The sequence below is a fragment of the Colias eurytheme genome, chromosome 1, assembly GCF_061535395.1.
Source record: "Colias eurytheme isolate Ceu_HAF_F1 chromosome 1, ilColEury1 Martin Lab GWU primary, whole genome shotgun sequence".
NCBI lineage: Eukaryota > Metazoa > Arthropoda > Insecta > Lepidoptera > Pieridae > Colias > Colias eurytheme.
Window position 1 is genome coordinate 5,532,826 of NC_142980.1, and position 23,240 is coordinate 5,556,065.

The 23,240-nt window shown below is 31.8% G+C and overlaps 1 protein-coding gene across 1 annotated transcript in view; it reads left to right on the forward strand.

Annotated features, from left to right (window-relative positions):
• Positions 1 to 1,716: 1,716 nt before the first annotated feature.
• Positions 1,717 to 23,240, forward strand: part of LOC149910996 (uncharacterized) — a 47,970-nt gene continuing 26,446 nt past the window's right edge. Inside the window, exons 1-5 of the mRNA XM_090119087.1 lie at positions 1,717 to 1,791; positions 8,037 to 8,160; positions 12,127 to 12,212; positions 12,675 to 12,785; positions 15,150 to 15,212. Of these exons, the coding sequence (XP_089975213.1) occupies positions 1,717 to 1,791; positions 8,037 to 8,160; positions 12,127 to 12,212; positions 12,675 to 12,785; positions 15,150 to 15,212 (459 nt within the window). The remainder of the gene's footprint in view (positions 1,792 to 8,036; positions 8,161 to 12,126; positions 12,213 to 12,674; positions 12,786 to 15,149; positions 15,213 to 23,240) is intronic.

The window sequence follows — 23,240 nt, forward strand, 5'->3', positions numbered from 1 at the left end:
TACAAAAATATTTTATGTTTATACAGGGTGGCTCTGAAATACGTTGACAAATTATTTTACGATTTATTTTATTTTTCTTTTACAAAGAATAACGGTGACTACTAAATAATAAAAATACAGTATTATTTTAACGTAAATATCTATTTATTTTCAAAATAACCACCTTTAGCTTTAATACAAAGACTTAAACGTCTTTTGAAGTTTTCGACGATTTGCCGTACCTCCTCTTCAGATATTTTGTCCCACTCACGAGTAAGTGTTGCCTTCAGCGCGTCTACACTTCTGTGTGAAGTTGCACAGGCCCTCGCCTCTAGAATTGACCATACGCTGTAATCCATTGGATTAAGGTCTGGTGAATATGGAGGCCATTCCTTGGAACTTATGAACTCTGGGAAATGGTCCATACACCACTGCTGCACATATTTCTTGATTCATTTTCACACCTTTTTCTACGAAAACGAGAGGAGTTTTGCCTGTTGAGCAAATGCCACCCCAAACCATGACTGAATGCGGTTTTTGGCGATGGGGGATAATTGCTGTGGCTCCAGGGCGACTAGAAGAGTAAATTCTATCGTTTTGGCGGTTATGAGACTGTTCAATCGTAAAAATTTTTTCATCTGTGAAAACAATATTTTTCCACGCTTCACCAGCGGAGCGCGCTTTCAGTAAGCGACATCTTTCAAGGCGTATTTTTTTATCTTTATCATCCAACCGCTGCGCTTTTCGCAGCTTGTATGCTGTTAACTTGAGCTCATTTTTAACAACTCGTTGTAACGTTGAATGACTTACACCTAAATCTCGAGCCATTTTTCTTACCTTGGCTTGTGGATTGCGGGTCAATCTTTGTTTGACGATATGTCGTAGCCTAGGCGTCCTCACAGTTCTTTTTCTGCCTCTTCCCGGACGATCACCAAGATGGCCAAGCTCATCGTAACGTTTAATAGCAGAAGAAACTAACTGCCGACTGATACCGAGAAGTCGCACTATCTCGCACTGCCGCTTACCAGCCTCATATAAGGATATTATTGCACCTCGTTGAGCAGACATAATAATAAATAGCTATTTTTTTATTTATTCTCTTCACAAATAACCTTAAGTTGGCGCCAAAACATGTGAAAATAATAATTAAAAAACAAAAGCAACGCAGCATGTTCCATTTTTGAAATTTATTATTTTTAAATTTGTCAACGTAATTTAGAACCACAGTGTATTATCACATAGGCTATTTTTTTCCTGGGTATCATGTGAGTGATGCCGCCGGTTTCAGATAGTAGTAGGTATAAAATGCAATCGGTAGTGAAGATATACGTTCTCTATTACTGAAACAATTCTTCACGAGCAATGATAGAAACCCGGAAACCGGAACGTGAGACGTAGGATCGACATATTTTCCAACTGTCGAAGGAAGGTTTTATTACCGCCAAAATCCTCGTGAGTCCCTGAGATACGAATGAGGTTTTTATTTGGAGAAAATTATCTCGCAAATGTTACCAATAGAAACTACTTTAAAGTTTTTTTTTTAATGCATATGTGCTATGATGCATATGTGTGTAAGTTATTATTTAAACCCACACCTTACTTTGTAACCTTCTATAAAGAGGCTAATCACTAAAGACTAGAACCTTTTATCATTTGTATAGGCCTGAGGATTAATTAACTCCTCGTGTCACTCATACAAGACAGTAAATAATGCGTGTTTGTTCCAGAGTCATCAAGATGCCGATCATCCAGTCATGCTGCTGCTGGCGCAGTCTTCGCCGCGGGTGTTATGCTTCGGCGATATACACCTTGGTATGTATTATAACTAGATTTAATTATATTCATCATAAGTAATATTATATTATACCAATACATTTTTCATTTCAATACCAATGATATTTTAGTTTAATTTTTATAATTCATTATTCATAAGTTATAATGTATTCCTATACCATTTCTTCATTTCAATATCGCACATATTTATAGTTTTATAGCATTTGAAGAATTTTAAACAATAGAAAGAATTTGATCATAATCAACAAATTTTCAAACACTCCTATTAAAAATTTCCAGAACATTTCCAGGAATGTTTAATAACGGATAACGATATGCACTAGATAACTTCACTAGTATATTCAATATACTTTACTATACTAATATTATAGAGCTGAAGAGTTTGTTTGTTTGTTTGAACGCGCTAATCTCAGAAACTACTGATCTGATTTGAAAAATTATTTCTGTGTTAGATAGCCCATTTAATGAGGAAGGCTAGACTATAATAATATCATTACACTAAGAGCAACAGGAGTGAAACCGCGGGGCGCGGTTAGTTAATCATACACAAGAAAAATACGGGAGATTTGAATTCATAATCTCATGTAATATCGTATCTAGCAGATATATCAGTTCGAATAAAAATAGATATAATTGATATAATCCCAAGTCTTCGCGTATTAGTGGGATTAAATTGAGTGCCTTCTTGGTATGCATATTACCGTTCCATCCCAAGATATCATGAATTTGATTTCCTACAAGATCTCGCTGTAATATCAATAATCCTTAAACCGGTACAATTTCACTATAGATACTGCTTAATCCGATAGTCACTTGTAATGTTTGTGGTTCAATTAGCTCATAATACAAGGATGAAAGCAAGGTATCAAACTCTCAAATCTATCACTCCATCATATTTTAGAGGAAATTGTGCTAAGATGTTAATCTATTTTCAAGATACAAAATTATTAAAATACTGACAATGTGACAAACATGTGTTAGGTGTAAGAATCAGTTTGAAAAAAAACAATAGTACATTTTAAGAATAAAAACAATGAAAGGAAGAAAATAAAACATGCTACTATGCCCAAGTAAAAATCTGAATATTTGCAATTCAACATACTTTCAATCATTTTTCAATTTGTCGTATGGCATATTGCACAATATGAAGAGTTGGTACATATTTATAATATTATATACTATTCATACAGATGAACCGTCTCGTAATATTGCTTTCTAAGAACTCACTACTCAGCTAAACCTACGCCATCTGACATATAGTCCGTATTCATCTTCGAATTCATATCAAAAATTAATATCTAAAATCGATTCAAATTGGATTGAGAGTATTCCAGGAAAATTCAAGAGATTTTATAAAAGATGTTTCATTTTTATATTTTAAAAATAGGTTCACTCGTTTGTTATGACTATGATTGAGAAATCTTATTGTATACCTCATTATTTTCCAAGTATTTGTAAAAGTGCTTATAAAGAAGTAAACATAAATACTATTGTTTCTTCGAGACGTGTAGGTAGCAATATGATTCTGCGGATGCGTTCTAACGAATACCCGCGGCTCCGTCAATACAGCGGCACGGTGGAACACAGTGGAGTTTAGTCGGTAGGTCCCTGCATTCTGCAGGGTGAGTCCGACATAACCCAGGGCCCTTTCCCCGAGCGCTCTGGGTATGCCTAAATGCATTCTCCACTTAAAAAAAAAAAAAAAGGTAGCAATATGATCAGCTTAATATCTACTAATAATCATACTCGAGACTGTAAACATTATCAATAAGAAAACAGTTCTTATAATTAAAATGTATTCAAAACAATAGAGAATGTGCAGACTTGAGTATATCTGCATAAGAGAAGATGCAATGAAAACATTGAAATTCAAGCAACAAGTCTTTAAACATCAAGCGATTCGGCGCGCCGTAAATTCTATTAGAAAGCGTCCCGATGGCTTACCGTTTATGATAGAGTGCCCCTTAAATTTATGGAACGTGGCCGATAAATCAACGAAATTTAAGATCTCTTCGAGTTACAGGGTCCACTGGAACACTGACATTTTTAGATCATTTCATTAAAGCCGAGGACAGAATTATTTACGGCACTTTGATTGAAACGTCTATTTGCTCAACTGTCACGGTTCGGATTAATTATTACTGGATCCCGAGATTATGGTCTGTTGTTCTGTTATTAATTATCTTGTAATACTACAATACCTCTTAACGGTGAGCAATGTTAATAATCGAGCAATACGATGAAGGTGTTTCAATTAATGAATTAACTGGAGCTGTGCATTTGCAAACAATGTTAAAAGTTTGAAGATCACTATAAACGCTTTAAGTATGATTTTAGCCATTTTAGCGTTTTGGGATTCATATTTTCCTCCATTCTATAATCATTATTCGTAATGGAGTTAACAGAAAAAATATGTTCTATAATAAATAAAATAATAATCCTATTTTATACTGCACCAAACACGAAAACCGCACAATGCAAATATAATAAATATAATTAAACCGAAAATGTGTATAATTCATATTACATATCACATTGCTGATTATAAATTGAATCTACCAAAATTATTCAATATTATATTAACAATAATTAGTTTCCATAACACAAAAGTCTCTGAGGGCCTCTGCGTGTTGGACCTATGTCTTCACATATAAGCCTTTTAAAGGACCAAGGGTATTATCCCTCTGGTGATACCCGAGTATTATCAATATAAAGAGAAATTATATAATTATTTAATATAAATATTTATGACGTCATAAATATACAATAATCTTCGATAATAAAATGAAAACGAAACTGGTCGTAGTATTTTGCAATAAAAATTTGAATTAAGGTAAATTAAAGAGGAATAAGCGAATTGTATGTTTCTTATAAAAATCTAAACTGTAAATTGCAGTTCCATAAAGAAGTAACAATACAAAGTATAAATTATAATGAATCAATTGATAGCTTATAGAGAAGTTGATTTAAACTGAGCCTTCAGCTTACGATTAAAAAGAGTTAAAGTGTATTTCCGACTTAAATTGGCAGCCGGGTTATAGGATATGACGAATTAATATCGGTTCCGTTTTTGCCGTTTGGAAAAAATCCTACTAGAAATTGTATGACGCTGTATCGAATCGATGTTATTAAATGATAGTTGCTTCAAGTATTAATTTAGAAAGACTGTTTATTATAATCTATATGTAATTCCATTAAGTGTTTTAGATAAACTTGTGAGCTCTTTAATTTTTTTTAATAAAAAAAAATACTTATACAATTAAAAGTGGAATAAATACCCAAAGGCCTAAATAACCACTGTTCCTTGCGTATTGGAGTTATTAGTAGGTAATAATAATTATTATGTAATGTAAAAACAATGTAAAACTGTGCGTATGTATTTAAAACTTATGAAGGAAGGATGTCGCTACATATAATTTCCGCTTAACAATACAAAAATGAACGTGTTACATTGTAAAATATCGGTACCAAGGTATTTTATATTATTTTTTCTAGGACCATGCACCAGTTTCATAACTTTTAATAAATAATATTTTATTTTATAGGGGTGCTGCAATAGACGGAACCACGTATAATTATAATACCTATAGGAAAAAAATCATTAGGTACTTCTGTTCTCACAGTTTTAAATTACCCACCTACTCCAATATCACATCAACGTTCCCATACAAAAACTTCAATAAAAAAGCCACTGCATAGTCAAATACTAGATATTTTACTGGCAACAAGACAACTAGCAAAATACAGTGGAACATAACAAGCAATTGCCGTGCGTGATATCTGCAAAGTGCGGTCTGTCAAAATGACGATGCAGTACGAATACACGTGGCATTTAGATTTGTTCTTTTTTAAACTTGTTTGTAACACGGGTTTGAATATGTCAAAACGAGTTCTAAAGTTCTAGAAATATAAATACGAAAAAGCTTTGAATGTAAAAAAAAATATAAATCTTTGGTTTTAATTTAATAAATATTTTGGTAAATGATATAATAACAAGATACGCATTTGTAACCATTTCAATATGTATTTGTACTTATTGTTTAATATCCGAAAGACAAACATTTTTTATATAATTGCGTATACATATTAATACATAACGTACGGCTTTGATTCTATTGTCGCAGTTCATTGTGATACTTTTTTGTTGATTAACATTATGACAATATAACTACCAATAGTTAAAAACTTATAAAGAACTAGCAGTCCGCCCCGGCTTCGACCGTGGTACATATTTCGCAATAAAAAGTAGCCTATGTCCTTTCTCGGGTATCAAAATATCTCCATACCAAATTTCATGCAAATTGGTTCAGTAGTTTAGGCGTGATTGAGTAACAGACAGACAGACAGAGTTACTTTCGCATTTATAATATTAGTAAGGATTTGAAAGATGAATACATTAGCACTCTAATACAAAACTATCGCTAGTATCGAGAGAAAGTGTGTAAATAAATAAAGTAAAGGTTGTAAATTGTTTATCAGTAACTAGAAGAGATGAGGGTCGGTTTGGTACCATATCTACTATTTTCTTATTATTGTTAATTCTAAAAAAGGTTGATAGATACCTAAGTGGCATCGAAAAACATTACATATTAAACGATAAACATTCAAATAAGATTGTTTTTATTTTTTTAGCAGTTCTATTAATTATTATCTCTGGCTGGATTTTATATGAGGAAGAATTTTAAGTGTCTACCTATTTAAAAGTTACAAAAACATATTTTTCTATTTTTCTTTCAAATCTCTTACCACGGATACATTCTTAAAGCTTTTGTACATATTTACATACCAAGAATAGTCCGTGACCATTCCGTGACCAATACTAGATTGGTCAGATAGGTACCTACAGAAAAATCTTTTTTTTATAAATAGGATAAAGGTAGGACCACATCGTCTCACACATCCACTCTGTGTAATGAAGAATTCATTTAGCTTTTTCTTTACGAATTCGCATCCAAAACAATTTTACTGGAGCACGAAAATTTGTCGAAGCAAACAATTTCATTACCTACGCTCCATTATTTGAGTACAAATAATTTGCTAATAATTAAAATCGTAACTCGAAATTTCCTTTCATTAGCATCTTATACTTCCATAACTGAATTAGCAATTCTGAATTATCGTTGCAATGATCCGAGGACACATGTGGTTATTAACTTATTAGATAGATTTACTTTGTATCAAGTAAATGGGTAAATATCCAATATCAATACTTTAAAAATGTGTAATTAAATATAGTTGTAATTTTAAAATACATATTATTACTCAGTGCATTTTGAAAAAGTTTTACATACCTCCTAATTCTCATACACTCTTAGTATGGTATTTTCTATAATACCTGCCCGATAAACAGTGCAATATTGAATATTTATAGTATAAATATGAAATACAGTATCAATATACTAGAGTAAAATGCGCTAATGCAATAGTGAAAATTATTTAGCATAGGAATTTTATCTGCCACATTTAGATTCTTTTAAATACCGCGAAACCCGCACGGCGCTATTAACGGCCAAATGTTCATTTAGGGTCAGCGTAGGTTACAACTTACAGTACGTACGTTATTCCCGTAGGTCAAGAGTTCAAGACCAGTAGCGTGCAATTAACTTGGTATTTAAGTACTAATTACATACACATGACCTAAACTGCATTGCCACAAAACTGCATGCCACGGATGTAATCGTAATGCATACTGTATAAGAGCCGTGAGTTACGTTACAGATCTATACTAATATTATAAAGCTGAAGAGTTTGTTTGAACGCCATAATCTCAGGAACTACTATTCCAATTTGAAAAATTATTTTGGTGTTAGAAAGCCCATTTATCAAGGACGGCTGGGCTATATAATATATATTATCATCACTCTAAGACCAACAAGAGCCGTCTCTGAACTAAAGATAGAAAAATTCAATGAAAATATAATTAATCAAATAATAACAGCTATGTTTTTCTGAAAACAAAGAAGAGGATTTTCTTACATTAAATTAGCAAATAAAAATATTGTAAGATTATAAATCTTTCTAGATTATAAGACTTTCCCAAGGTCATATTTTTACTTTTCTGTGAAACATTTCTTTTTGTTTCATCCAGGACTTCTAAATCAGTCTTACAAAATTATTAAACATCATCTACAAGTTAATCCTAATTGATTATTTTATAATAATACAATTTAATATAATTTATTATTATTTATTATTATTATTTAAAATGGTTTCTAGATTATTTTTTCTGGTTATTCCTGGTACTAATAAGCTCTTTGTTACAGATATACTTCGCTGTGACCATTATAACGATGGGTCACTTCATCGACGTTGAGCATCGTTACTTATCTGGCCAGATGACGGAGCCAGAGTCAGAAAGCTTTTTGGAACCAGATAAAATAACTCCTAGTAAGTATACAATATTTGTGTATATATAGAATCTATTAAATAGAGAAGCTCATGACTCCCGCGTAGATATAGTAGTAGGTACCCTGGTAAAAGTCGTATAGGTACGCAAATTAGGACGATTTACGATTTTGTAATTGAATAAATGTGCTAAAATGTTAAGCCGTAAATTGAGCGTAGCGTTTTTTTTTGTAAAAAAAAAAGTTGTTGCACTATCTATATTTGAAAAATGTTTACGGGCTATAAAAAGTCTTGCTTTTGTATAAATAACCATCTTTATAAATATAATCAAAACTCAAAAGTTATGAACCTAATATAGATTTATTGTTGTTATTCCCAAAATAACTCTAACATAGAATTTCCGATAAGGAAGTTATTTTGGAACAAAAGCTCTTTACTCAAAATACTAAAATAAAATTTATATCCAACCAAAATTAATTTCGGAGCCCTCAATGCGTGAGTCCCATTTGCACTTAGCCAGCAAAGTGCTCCTTTATGTCTGACATTAAGATATATTGTGCTGTTATTGTCGTTTTATCCATATTTCTGTAATAAAGACAATAAATTATATATCGTTAACAAGAAACGACGCCTTTATACAATAAAAAACTTTTTTTACAAACTTGTACATAAAACAGTCGATGCTCAGCCTAAGCATAATTTCGTAACAATTCCTAAGTTCTTAATCGAAAGCAAACAATCCTTTCTATATTTTTAAACAAACAACTATTATGCAAACTAATAACTAAAACCGTTTGTATTTTAATATTGGTAAATGCAAAATTATGAGCTACTCGCGGTCTCGAACGCCAATCGATTACCTACACATATTATTTAGGTGGACAGTGTGTATCCAGCGCGTTACCACAATTAAAGATCTAGGAGTTACTTTTACTTCTTGATTTCGTGAATATATGCAATAAGTCTTTAAAAATTCTCGGTTTTATTATTCGAACTGGTAATAATTTTTCTGACATAAAATGTACTATTTCTCTTTACCAGGCATACGTCCGAAGTAGTTTGGAATATAATTGTATTATCTGGGATCCGCATGAAAAAATATATATTGTTATGTAAGAGAAAATTCAAAAAAAGTTCTGTAGGTTTGCATTTAGGCAGATGTATGGATACTATCCATATATTATGTACCCGTCTCTTTATGTATATGGTATGACAGGCTTTTTCAGTCTTGAATCAAGGCGCAAATACATTTTACTAGTACACGTTTATCAGGTGCTAAATGGTGGTATAGATAACCCATTTAGTCTTGAACGAATTTCTTTTAAAATTCCTCCGAAGTTTATTTATAGTGTAGCGGCTCCTTCTGGGTCGAGACTACGTCGGGGTCGTGATTTCCTTGCTGTGCAGCAAGGTGTAAGAACTGTTTCTGGCCGTAACGCCCCCATATAAATCCAATGTTTTTAAATTCTTAAGTCGATAGTTAATAAAACTGTATCCTATTTTTAATATTTTGTGTAAAACTAAACATGTAATGCTTTGGGGTAAAACCTGTCAATTACTTGTTATGAATAAAAAAAAATAAATAAATAAACTAGTCATAACAGATATCACGTTACGTTGTCAAAACTGAGATTGAACCCAACAGTCTTCTGATAAATATCCCTTTGTTCTCTCACTTTCATTAACGATATATTAAAACCGAAATAATCGGCTCAGTCTTTGTTCATATCTGCTATATTAATTGGTCTTAGACGAAACTCGATAACTTTGAACTGCCTCGGAATTTTCAAAACCCGTGGAAACGGCTTCGGAGTAAAATACACCAAACAACTTCTAAATTGGCTTTTAAAATCGAAACGTAAGTGTGGTTTTGCTTTTGGTTCTTCGTAATTATTTATCGACTCGAATTTCGCTTTAAGTTCCAACGAGGAAGCTTTGTTGAAGGAACGTTATCTCGTGTATTGAGATTAGCTGCCGCGACTTGAATAATTTCTTAATTTAAAGGAAACTTAAGTAAAACTAATTTAAACTTTTTAAAACACTTTGCTCACGATTGCATAGATCTTTATCGGTCTCATTTGACATTTCGTTTTAGTTATAAAATTGTATGAATACATACGATTGTTGATCGTCCTGTTACGTAAGGTATACCGGAGATTACAATAATATAATTTCGCATTAATCCACCGTGAATCCACCCATACATTAGATATTGTAGTTACCTACAACACCGTTACCTCGCACTAATCCCCAACTAGGTGGCGATCGAAATCCCTAAAGCGCTACAAATTATCACGCACTCATGCCTTCTATAAGCCACATTATCGGCGTTACAATAATGTACGATCACATTGTACGCTTTATCCAAGCGTTGGAATATTCAACCGCTAGGAAACCGATTTATCTCGTCTAAGACTGAACGAGTTAAAAGTTTTAAGTGAACATCTTTCTTGGTAATCGAAAACCATTTAGATACTATCTGTTACAAGCTCTGAACACAAACGGCTATTACACAAAAATTGTTCTAAGTTCTAATTCTTGGTAACGTGAAGTAGCACGAGCCTGGATTTCAGGGGGTATAAATAAAAATATTGCTACATTAAAATACTTTCGTTTTATGAACTTGCTTAGTACAGGCATTCAAATAGTTAAATAATTATTTACTAACACACTTTTTCATTATTTGATTTGATTATTATTGTCAATAAAGTTGTGTCTGATATAATAATTATATATCATTAAAATTTGCATTGCGTTAGTTTAACTCAATGCTATCACAAAGCGATTAACTCGTTTGTTAAATATAACAAAGCAGTTCATTCCAAAAGCAATTCAGTTTCCAGGAATTCTTGTAACTCCAAAAATCCACAGCAGAAGTTTGAATTAACAAAAAATGGCATGTGAAATTTCGTCGTTACCAGCTAAATTGAATTCGAGCTACATCTTGCTCTTACTGTATATGTTTTGTTTACGCTTTATCCACGCTCCACTGAAACTTTCGGTACAAAAACACTTTTATTAACATACGGGCGAAAAAGAGAATACAAAATACCCATGAGAGTATCCCATTGTTTTGTAACAGTGCGTTTTAAACTTTAGGATATAGAAATAAGAGTATATCTGAGGGCTATAAAAACATACGCTGGTGTTTATATTACACTAACTGTTTCCGGCGGTTTCATCCGCATTGCTCCGCTCCTGTTGGTCTGAGCGTGATGATATAATATAGCCTATAGCCTTCCTCGATAAATGGGCTATCTAACACTGAAATAATTTTTAATGTAATAAGCTACTCTAAATTAACTCGCAGACTATTTAAACAATTAGTTCCCATAGTACGTAAAACCGTCAACCCAAACTAGTATTGATGCATTGATAAACGATTTCAAGTCAGTCTTTCTAATTGGATTAACTACCCGATAACATAGAGTTAACATTTGTACTCTGACTATTCAATAATATAAATAGGTACTTAACAGTCGATTAAAAATAACAATGTCATAATGAGTTGACTTCCACGTGGTGTGACAGATATATCCAACCTTCATCGGGTGTGATGATTGTCAGTGACCTGGAACGGATACTATCCATGGAGAAAATACAAAAATATCATTCTAATTTAGCTGCACAAAGAAAATGTCTTCGATAAACCGCTGAATACAGAATTTTTCTGATGTATTTTTTTTTTTGCAATATCCACTCAATTGTTTCGGTATAACATTTTAGTACATACATAATTTGTAGTAGTATATTTAGCTATAATATGTTTATAGCTGGTATATAAACCAACCAAACAATCATCCAAAGTTGAACATACTATAGATAAATATATTCTAAGTATAATACCTCTTATACGAAGGGTAAATTTCTTCTTCCCTTTTCCACACCTGGGACTCGAATCTTCCCCCTCGTCGTTTTATTTTAAACCCTTATGGCAAAGAGATATTTCAGTCTTATTTGTAATTTAATGTAAATTATGTAAGAGGTTATTTTTATATTTTGTTCCAGTAACTGTGTCGCTGAATATAACCTTACTGGCATGCAGTACTTTGGGCCTACTCTCCTGTATCGTGCTCATGATAGGAGTATATAAGGTTAGTAAATTATTTTATTGTATTAATTAAGAAGATTTACGGATACGTTTATATTACAATGTAAATTATAGAGTAGGTTATCAATTATTACAGAAAAGACTTCACTAAAGCTTAGTTACAGAGATAGAAAAGTTGTTAACTATTTTATTTCTCTTTCACCTATGAAGCTACTAACCTAGTTATTAAGCAAACGTGATTTTTAACAGAAAAAATGTTTATCAATTACCCTATATAGTTAAATCTGTACCACTCAAATTTGATTCAGACGAAGCCATAAAGCCAATAGACAACAAACAATTCTGTTGCGAAGAATAATTCGAAACACAAAATCCGTTCACAATGAATATTTCAAATAAAATTTGTAATAGAGATATTGACGATGAGATTGGGAGCGAAAATTGGGAAGCCTACGTTTTAATTGACGTATAATCTTTCAATCTATGGAACATTTTGTTGTTTTAGGACATCAAGTTCATGCTCCTACCTTGGATATTGTTCATGGCCCTTGAAACACTGGTCGAGCTGATAAATGTCTGTTATCTATTTTACTTGCAAACTGTAAGTATTGAACAAGTAAGTAGACATTATATTTTACTAATATTTTTTGTATGTAGCTGTAAACGTTGTGAAAATTCCATCAAATAATTGAGATATAGCAAGAGTTATTTTTGATGATTATATAAAAATGTTTACACCCATTACTGAGATATTTCTACAGGGATCTTAAAACTTTTTTTTTTATATTTATAAAGCATTTGAATGCTATAAAACTTAAAATCAAATAATATCATATTACCAGAACTTAAATTTATAAATTGAATATTAAATATTGATATTCGATCACTAGTTCTATAAACTTTACTTCTTTCTTTCTTTCTACTTTGCTAAGAACTTTTCACAATAGATAGCAAAGAACTATCTCAACAAAAAAAGACTTTCGAGAAACAGCAAAGCAAAAAACCTGATCTATTCGATTTTTTTCTCCAATTAAAAGTAAATAAAGGCTAAAGAAAAAACCCAATATTGTTCATTGTTTCCTAACTCCTCGTAAATTCTTACAAAATATTAATTAAATTTTATGAACGTAAGAAATATCGATTAGGTGCTTATAATTCACGTTTCCGTTTTCGCATTTTGATACAATAAAGGCTTAACTTTATCGAAAAATTATAGCGATACTCAAATGCCTCACCAAATTAATCCCTTGTTGAAAATATTTTAATTATCAGGATGTAAAATTATCGGATTTATGTTTTAAGTTACGTACTTAATTTGAAAAGCTTTAAGTACCTACTTTAACATTATATTACGCTGTCAAAATTTATTAACTATAATTATATTTCATATTTTACACTATTCGTTTTAGTATAGGTATCTATGACTTATTTTTTTATCGTTGAACACTCACTTGACCATAATATTGTTAGTTAATAACAAGTAATAAAAGTTCACGTTTAATTTTTTTTATAAGAAAAATAAAATAAATATCTTCTACACTAATATTTTAATTTTTAATTTTTTACTAATATTTAACACTAATATTTCCGATTCCTTTTAGCTACTTAACTGAGCAGTCACATCCACATAATATGTAGAAGAGAAAGTTCCACAAACGAATGCACCCATTGTGTATTAATATAAAAAGTCACACGACATTCCAAAGACTCCACGTTTTGTCCCAGAAGTTTTCTTTGAATGTATTGTCGCAATAGATCTCAATTTATTTGTAAGGCTTTAACTTTTAAATAGAAACTGCACGGTAAAAGAAAGCTTTTGCGTTCCCGTTGTTTATTTTACTTTGAAAGACTAGAAAGCGGTATAGTTTACCAGGTTTCAGGAAACGGCTGGTTCATTCTATACCTCCCTTGTAACACAGAATCCATATTAGAGTTGCATATAGTATAGAATTATACCGGTAATTGAAAGAGGCCAATAGCTGTATGAATTTCATTGAACTAAAATGTATTTCTGATTAGTTTGGATATCTATGAATATGCAAGGATTGCAAACGACGAGATACATTTGATTAAAATTATGCGAGTGGACTTCGATGTACATAGAATTGGTTTAATAAGATTTATTCAAAAGCGAATCACGATTTTTCAATTTCAACATCTGAATGTATCATGATTTGTAGTGCAGAATTAATATATGTATAAGAATATTTCGTATCTTTTATAACTTCTTTCTAATTTTATTATATTCTATATTATTACGTTGACAAATATATGTGTATTGCAGTCGTTCTGAAATAAAATATTTTTTATAAGTTAGGTATAGGCTAATAAGCATCTATTTTCAAGAGACTTTTTAACCACTCGTCGACAACAAGTTTGATTTTCTCAATTAGTTACAACCTATCAACTTTGTAAGTTTATAATCACATCTATAAAGTGACTTGATAAAATTTGATGGAATTTTCATAACCATTACATAATATATTAATTCCTTAGTAAATGGAATGCACTTATGAAAAAGCAGTTTATATAGAGAGATATATTATATACAGAGAGACGTATGCGGTTATTGAATTTCATAGTTTATTTTCAATCTTCGATACCAAAATGAAATTACTAGCCGGCGGTCAAGAGGGTTTCATTTGATTGAAGGCTATTCCGGCTTGTTAATCTACCGACATTCTGACGCAAAATGTTTACTAGATATGATAAAAGGTCTAAAGATTTAAAATAAAACATACTAGGCTCGGGTTACGTCCAGATTGATTGGGATAAAGAAACGCCTATTCTCATAGGTAACTCAAACAATACTGAATGGATTTCACGCGTTTTTTGCCTATAATTAATATAGTGTTTTGTATAGCTAGCTTAAAAGAGCAATTATTTTATACCTTTAGTTGACATAAAAGGCTGTAAAGCCGCCGTATTAACTATGGATAATTTATTTACGGTATAACTATAATGATAATGTTTTTTGCAGTTCAACTTCAATCCGATTACGTCATTCCTCTTCACATTGGATTTCTTCATAATTGCTCTAAACGTAAGTACCGATAATATTTTATGTGTTTATATAATCGAGAAATATATCAAATCATAGAGATGTCCTTTTAACTTTGTATGAAAACTACGGGTATCCCTTTCGATTGAAGATCTAGTAAAATGTGAAAGAATGTGGAAAAATAACTCATATTGCATAGAAATAAGGGTTCAATTTAGTATTGTATGTTTTGTCTAACAAAAAGCTCTCTTCTCAACCACGTCGTTAGGAACTTTCAATTTCGAATTTGAATCCGTGATTTTGTTCATAAAACTAACTTTCACTGGCCATTTGCATTTTCGGTCATATTCTTGCAACTTTTTAATAATAAATTCCTGAAACAAAATATCTAAGTACCTACAAGCACAGACTAATAATAATATACTACGTATACAACTACAAGTCTCTATTGTCTCTGATTGCAGTTCCTTCAAATTTAATTAACAGAAAATTAATTTTGAAGTGAAACTTCTTAAGGCGAGTTGTAAGTATTTCAAGCAATACCGTCACGTCATGGACTAAGGCGGCGATTTTGGTATCTTTGAATCTTGCCAAAGAAGTTTCACTTCTGACACATGTGCTCGGCACACACGCTATTTTTTAAGATTACATTCAACACTTTACAATCTTTAATGTTGTTTATAAGCATCACTTTAGAACGTTTCCATGTTAAATCTCTCAACACAATTTTCGTTCAAAACAATTTGTACAAAGCGTACCTAAATAGAAAACACATAAGGAAAAACATTTTCATATTTTCGTTGCGATTCTAAAGCCCAAGCTAAAGCAAATAGCTTTTAAAATTAATTATCTTCATTCTAAGCTGACGTCAATTGTTCTTATTTTTTAATCAAGTCAGGCAAAACACGTTCGTGATAATATTATTGGAAGATAATATTATGTGTTCATAATTTCTCAAATTTCAGACTTTTTGACTTGACTTATGTTCCTGTGTCCCCTAGCTGGGGCATAGGGCATCCACAGTGCTCCGCCAGGCGTTTCTGTCGAAAGCTTCCCTTTTGATTTCGCTCCAGGTTTTCCCGATTTTCGTCTATGACTGTCCGCCGCCAGGTTTGTTTAGGACGACCACGCTTACGCTTTCCTTGGGGGTTCCAGTCTAAGGCTTGCCTTGGTATATGATCAGTTTCCCTTCGGAGCGTGTGGCCAATCCAGTTCCACTTGCGGCGTTTAATTTGCTGGTCAATCGCGATCTCACCACAGCGTACCCAAAGCTGGTCATTGGATATCGTCTCGGGCCAGTAGATACCGAGGATTTGACGAAGGCAGCGGTTTAGGAAAACCTGGATTTGCGAAGAGATGTTCTTTGTCTAATGTCGACTTTTTGACTAATGTCGAAATCCATAACTGAGCCACTCCTGTTCAGAAATACTTATGGCAATAATATATTTGTATCTAATTTACATTCTACAAAGTTTCCTATCCAATTTATATAAATAATAAATAATATTATAGTACCTACCTCATTGTTTAGTCCTACTTGATATCATAATTTTCAGTTAAAACAAAGCCAAGTTACGCAAATACTTATTCCACGAAAGCGTAAATTACATTTTGAATTTAAGCTAATATACAATTAATTACATCTATTTATACTGCTTGTTGGATACAAATGCTTTGCTGTTTGTGGTCTGCAAAATAAATGAATGCAATTAACAACTGTACTAGTCAATTAATAGTGTGGTATTGATTTTTTTAAATTGACTATTCTTCTACCGTTTATATTAAAAAGGAATTAGATTATATAAAGGCTAGCTCATGATTAGTCTAACGATACGAAAATTAGAACTTTTAGAGTAGGTACCTGCCTACCTAATTAAGGTAAGTAGTTCACGTAGATACCATCGGTCTAAATATAGTATCAGTCCTGAGACTCATTGATATACATTATCATAATATAGATACAAAACAATTTTTTATGTAAGAGCAAAGTTGTTGCACACCATATTTATGTTTGTAGAGGCGACTGCCTTAAGAAAATTACAGCTATCAATTTATGCATGGAAATAGGAATGAAATTTCAAACTATGTCCTCGCAATAAGAAAACATTGAACAAAATAAGCCATAAATCTCTCAAATTAAGGGAGAGGAAAGGAATATAAAGCAAAAATTTGTTGCCAACTAATTTCATCCAATTAAAACAGAAATTCAACGGAATTGTAACAGCCATTGAATTGGTTTCAAGATACATAATTACCGCGAATACCAAATACCTTTCTCAAACTCAAGTGCAAAAACCTTTGTCTTTCACTAAACAAATGCTTGGTTTATGTTTTAAGAGCCATTTACATACGATTTCTCGTGAACAATTCAAATAACTTGAAGAAACTTCGCTTAGAACTTGTTTCTAAATATACTTTCGTTGTTTATTCAAGACAAATTAGAATTCTAATGAGACAGTGTATAAGTCATTTATATAGTCTGTGTTGATCAATTACTTCTCTTGAACCTCATCTTGAACCATTGTATATATGTAGTTCCAATGATGAGTCTGAATCATTTTTATTAAGTTAAAACTAATTCTTATATGTGTAATATAAAACTAATTTGTTTAATTTAAGCATCATACGTATGATATATGAATAGCGCCTGAATCATCTGATTATAAACCTCTGGATAATAATGCGTCCAATTTTAAATAAGTTATTGTGGTTAATATTTATTCGACAATTATCTACTAATTAATGCCCATAAATGAATTCACTGGTGGTATAAACCAAGTAGACAATATTCCCGTGGAAGTAGGTTATATCTTACTATTTATTATTTTACAAAATCAATATGCCCTTTTTTGTATCAAACCACGAGTATTCATATGAACTTAGTTATAAACCATCGTATAAAAATATTTTAGGACATTTTCGTGGGTTTATTAGTATTGAATATAATTCAGTTCCATGTGTCATACAGTATTGTATCATAGACAATAAATTATAAGCAAATAGACAGTATTAGGTAATAAATCTTTTATAGGCGGTACGGCCAGTTAACTATAAAGATATTGAGTTATTTGAGTATTAGGGCTACATAATATAACGTGCTGTATAATCCGACTTCACAATGTTATCTACTTATTTAAAAATGTTTTAATGACCCTATGGTACGAGAATGTATGATTTTAAGAGTTAAACAGTAGTTTTACTGACCTGACAAGGCTGAATAAATTCATATTGAAGGAAAATTTTATAAATATTTATATATTTCTTTGTAAAATTTTGCAATTCCACTTGATGTGCCATTGAATAGATTTCCAAATCAATTTAGGCGTGATGCAAAATAATTTTTCGTAGATTGAAATAAATTTAATGTAGCTAGGTATTTTTCTAGTTCATTTAATACTGATTCTGAACGAATACTGAATTCGTTCGTCTGTACATATTTATACATTTCAAGTTTATCTTGTGATTTCTAAAAATAGAATAAGCTATTTTACATTTATGAATTTATGAACATAAACATCGAACAAATCGTTATTATTTCGAAGAAAATTTAATTTTAGCTCAATTTTTATTTCACTCATGAAAACTGAAATGTTAACTAAAATTAAAAGGATGAATATTTATTGGACCGATTTTATGAGTATGAGCACAGATAATAATAATATAATATGTACTATAATAATATAACTATGATATTCGTCAATCTAATATGAATTTATAATATTATTATTACTCGTTAACATATAAGTATGTACATACTTATAAAAAATACCTCTTTATAAAACAAATTATACTTTTAATATAGTATATAAAGATCGTTTAACAATGCAATACAGCTGTAAGAAGATAAAATAATACTTTTTCTTTATTTCGTTTTGGACACGCAATAAATTCTGGTATCTATTGAAGTACTACAAGTTTAAAAAATAGCCCTCTTAGGATTCATTATAGCTTTCTCAACAAGATAGATGGAATGGATAAATGTTAAATAATATATAATATCACGGAGAACTTGTCTCGAATAATATTTAAATTTAACAATAAGTGGGATTATTTTTCCGACCCAAATATCGACCAATAGAATTGCACCATTCGACGTCACGTGGTACAACCTACATGGTATTATACTGATTATTTTTCCGACCCAAATATCGACCAATAGAATTGCACCATTCGACGTCACGTGGTACAACCTACATGGTATTATACTGATTATTTTTCCGACCCAAATATCGACCAATAGAATTGCACCATTCGACGTCACGTGGTACAACCTACATGGTATTATACTGATAATTTTTCGTCTTCAAGTTTTTCAGTCGTCAAGTTTTTCAGGAAAAATCACTCGCGCTTCGCCCTCGTGATTTTTTAACCTTGACTAAAAACTTGACTTATTTTTATATTCTAATTCTAATTTTTATATTATCGGGTATTTTCCGATAGGTTCGTTGCAAACAAATGAAGGAGTCAAGTTTTTAGTCAATGTTAAAAATCACGAGCGCGAAGCGCGAGTGATTTTTCCTGAAAAACTTGACGACTTTATTTGTTTGCAGGGAACCTTGAGGGAAATGCCAGATAATTTTGAAGCTCGTGTGGTATTCGGGGCATTATTTTTCCGACCCAAATATCGACCAATAGAATTGCACCATTCGACGTCACGTGGTACAACCTACATGGTATTATACTGATAATTTTTTGAAAATTTTCTCTGGTCGTTGACGTCAAACTGACAGGTTGAATTCAATTGTGAAATTATTGGCCGACATTTGGGACGGAAAAATAATGCCCCGAATACCACACGAGCTTCAAAATTATCTGGCATTTCCCTCAAGGTTCCCTGCAAACAAATAAAGTCGTCAAGTTTTTCAGGAAAAATCACTCGCGCTTCGCGCTCGTGATTTTTAACATTGACTAAAAACTTGACTCCTTCATTTGTTTGCAACGAACCTATCGGAAAATACCCGATAATTTTGAAGCTCTTGTGGTATAAGTGAACAATCACCAAATACAAAGTTACCTACTATTAATATACATACCTAATATGCAAAAGTTTGTGAAGATGTTTGTTACTCTTTCACGGAAAAACACCTGGACAAATTTTGATAATACTAGGTACTGATGTAGCTCATGCACTAGAATAACACGTGAGTTGTGGAAATGCTTGACTTTTCTCGCAGGTGAAACCGCGCGGCAGAGCTTATTATTTCCTAAATTAAAAGTTAATTAAGAGTAAGTTTGTATGTTCTGTTTCTTAATTATAAGTTGTTACAAAATTGAGCAGTTTTTATAAAGGCTTTTTATTTCATGTTTTACATCTCGTAAACTCTACAAAATGTAAGTATGTATATCAGCCATCAGGGTTAGTCACTCGTCGTCTGCTCGAGCCGTCGCGATCGCTTCAAGCCGTCAACTGCATGGCGAAATTCCACCGTGCCCTCGACGGCTCGCGAGCGGTCGTGAGGCATATACGGACTGCTCGAGCCGTTGACTGCGCTAGAGCCGTCCGTGTACGTCGCTCAGCCGTTAACTGCTCGAGCTGCCCGTGTACGGCCGCCCAGGAGCCAGGTCACTTTGATTTGTAAAATTATAAATGATTTATTTATTTATACTGAGTTGGAATGTGCATCTTCTTTCTGATGTCCAAAAAAAGGTGTTTAATTTTTATGTGACTGAACATGGTTCTTACATAGGTAGTATAACGTAGAAGAAAGTTGTTTTGTTACTTAGATTCCTCTCTTTCCGACTTCTTTAAATAGATTCTATTGTCGCGATAACAAACCTCAAGTATCTATATCGATCGAAGCTCTTAGGTATTCCAGTAATATACTTGTGCGAATAAATTGTGCCTTTTACGGCATTTCATTTAAATAGAAACGCTTTTTATTACGCATCCCTAGTCATAAACATCTCACCGGAGTTCAGAATACCGGCACCCAATTGCAGCGAACACAAATTTTATTAAATTTTAGGCTAAACCTTTTTTCTTTATTAACTTATTAAATAGTAATTGTGTGATTCAGTGAGTTAAGTCTATAGAAATAAATAAAGTTTGATGAGCATGTACCTCTACCTACCGATATTCATTACCCACTAAAATAATAATACTATATAATAAATATCATCAAACACCCAAGATAATATTCTGAAACAATGTTAAATTCGCATAAAATTTCGTATATGGTTGACTGAAATACAGAAAGAAAAAACTTTCAACTTTCCCTTGTCACAAACAAGTCGAAGAAATCTTTTTCCGATATCGCTTTAAGGTAGCTTATCTAGACGTTCATCGCTTCTGTCTAAATGAGTACCTAATTTTCATTTAAAAATTGATTTATAGGGATAGTAAAAAATAAATTGAGTATTTTAATGTACTTACTTTATTTTAAGCACTGTTTTATGCTACACTTTCAGATTAGGTAATTGTTAAGTAGATACCTACTAGTCGTTAATTCTTGCGTATATGGGAAACGATGGAAAAAAATCGTCGAAACCCATTTTTTAACATCCGTATAGGTATTGATATGTTTGTATAGAAATAAATAAACTTTCATATTGAAATATATTTCAATATAACAACTGTTAATCGCGCGAAGCAGTTACCAGCGGTTACTAGCAACATACGTAGATACATTACATTCCCTTTTTTCCGTATACTTGGAATTTTACAAACGTTTCTGAATAAAAGTGGCGTTAATTAAACGACAAAAATTAATATAATTTACCCGCTACACGGGATTAACATTACCTACTGTGTCCGACTTTGGGCTTAAAACGATTATCAAGTTCGTGTAGTAGGTACCCATTGTTTGAAAAATTACGAAATTTTATTGTGGGAAGTCCCAACGGACTCTTTTACAATAAAATTTTAACCCTTCACAATTATTTAAATGCGGATTGCAGAGGGTTGATTCTATATGAAATATTATACATTAAATGTGAACTATTTTATGCTTAATTGGCCTTAAATATTAGATTATTTTTTATAAAGAAAAGCGAACTTTTCATCACTTTATTTGAATATTTTTTTTTGTATTTTGGGTATGTTTTTGTGTTTTTATATTTTGTGGTATTAATTAGGATTTTAGAATATCATAAATAGACTCAGTTTGCTCAAGATCCGTTACCATGCTTGTTATAGCACAAATCTATCAGGCTTAGTATAAGAATAACAAGTCTTATTTTCCATTCGTTAGAAGTGTTTTAATTACGAAATATTGTTTATGCCTTCAAAATATAGATAAACAATTGTTTATTCCCTTAGAATCTAAAATTATCCCTTTTAAATCTAAAATTATTTATTACTAGCTATATAGAGAATCTAATAAAAAGTATATTATACCTACATTTTTGCCACTTAAAATGTGTCCCATATTTGTTTTATAACTTCAAACAAGCTCATTCATGAGCCCTCTAAACTTTAATATGCGCAATTAAAAGTTAAATGTATTTTTCAAAAGGAAGGCTCATGTCAAAAGAATTTGAATCAGCCTAAATTAAAAGGATCAAAAACATTCTGTTCATTTCAAAGAGCTTGTTAGTGGCGTCATGTATAGAAGGTCGAAAGTTGTAGATGTGAAATGTCAGAGCTGTAGCAGTATACCAACAAATTCAGAGAGTTACATGTAATTAATTAGCCATTCAAGAGAAGCAACATCTCATAAATAATTTAAGAGGAACACGGACACGCGTCGGATCGTAACACGATTTATTTCTTCTTAGCTGTTTCACTCGACGACGTCCGTATTGGAGTAAATAAATAACAATTCTCAAGAGCTACGTGTGACTGTGGTACAATCAATTATGTTTATAAAGTATATTGTAATAAAGTAAATGAGTATCATCTAAGAAACTTTTTGTACGGCTTCCAATTATTTTATCAATTTGTTTTGCATATAAGTTGAAATGCGTTTTCATTTATTTTTATCCTTTTTGGGCACAAGAAACCAACAAAATTTAAAAAAAGGCAGATAAGTAGCTCACATCATAATTTCATTCAACAGAGCAACATTCTAACATCCCCATATATCCAAATCTGTTTGGGTAATAAGAAGTAATGGTGGAATGAAGAAACAC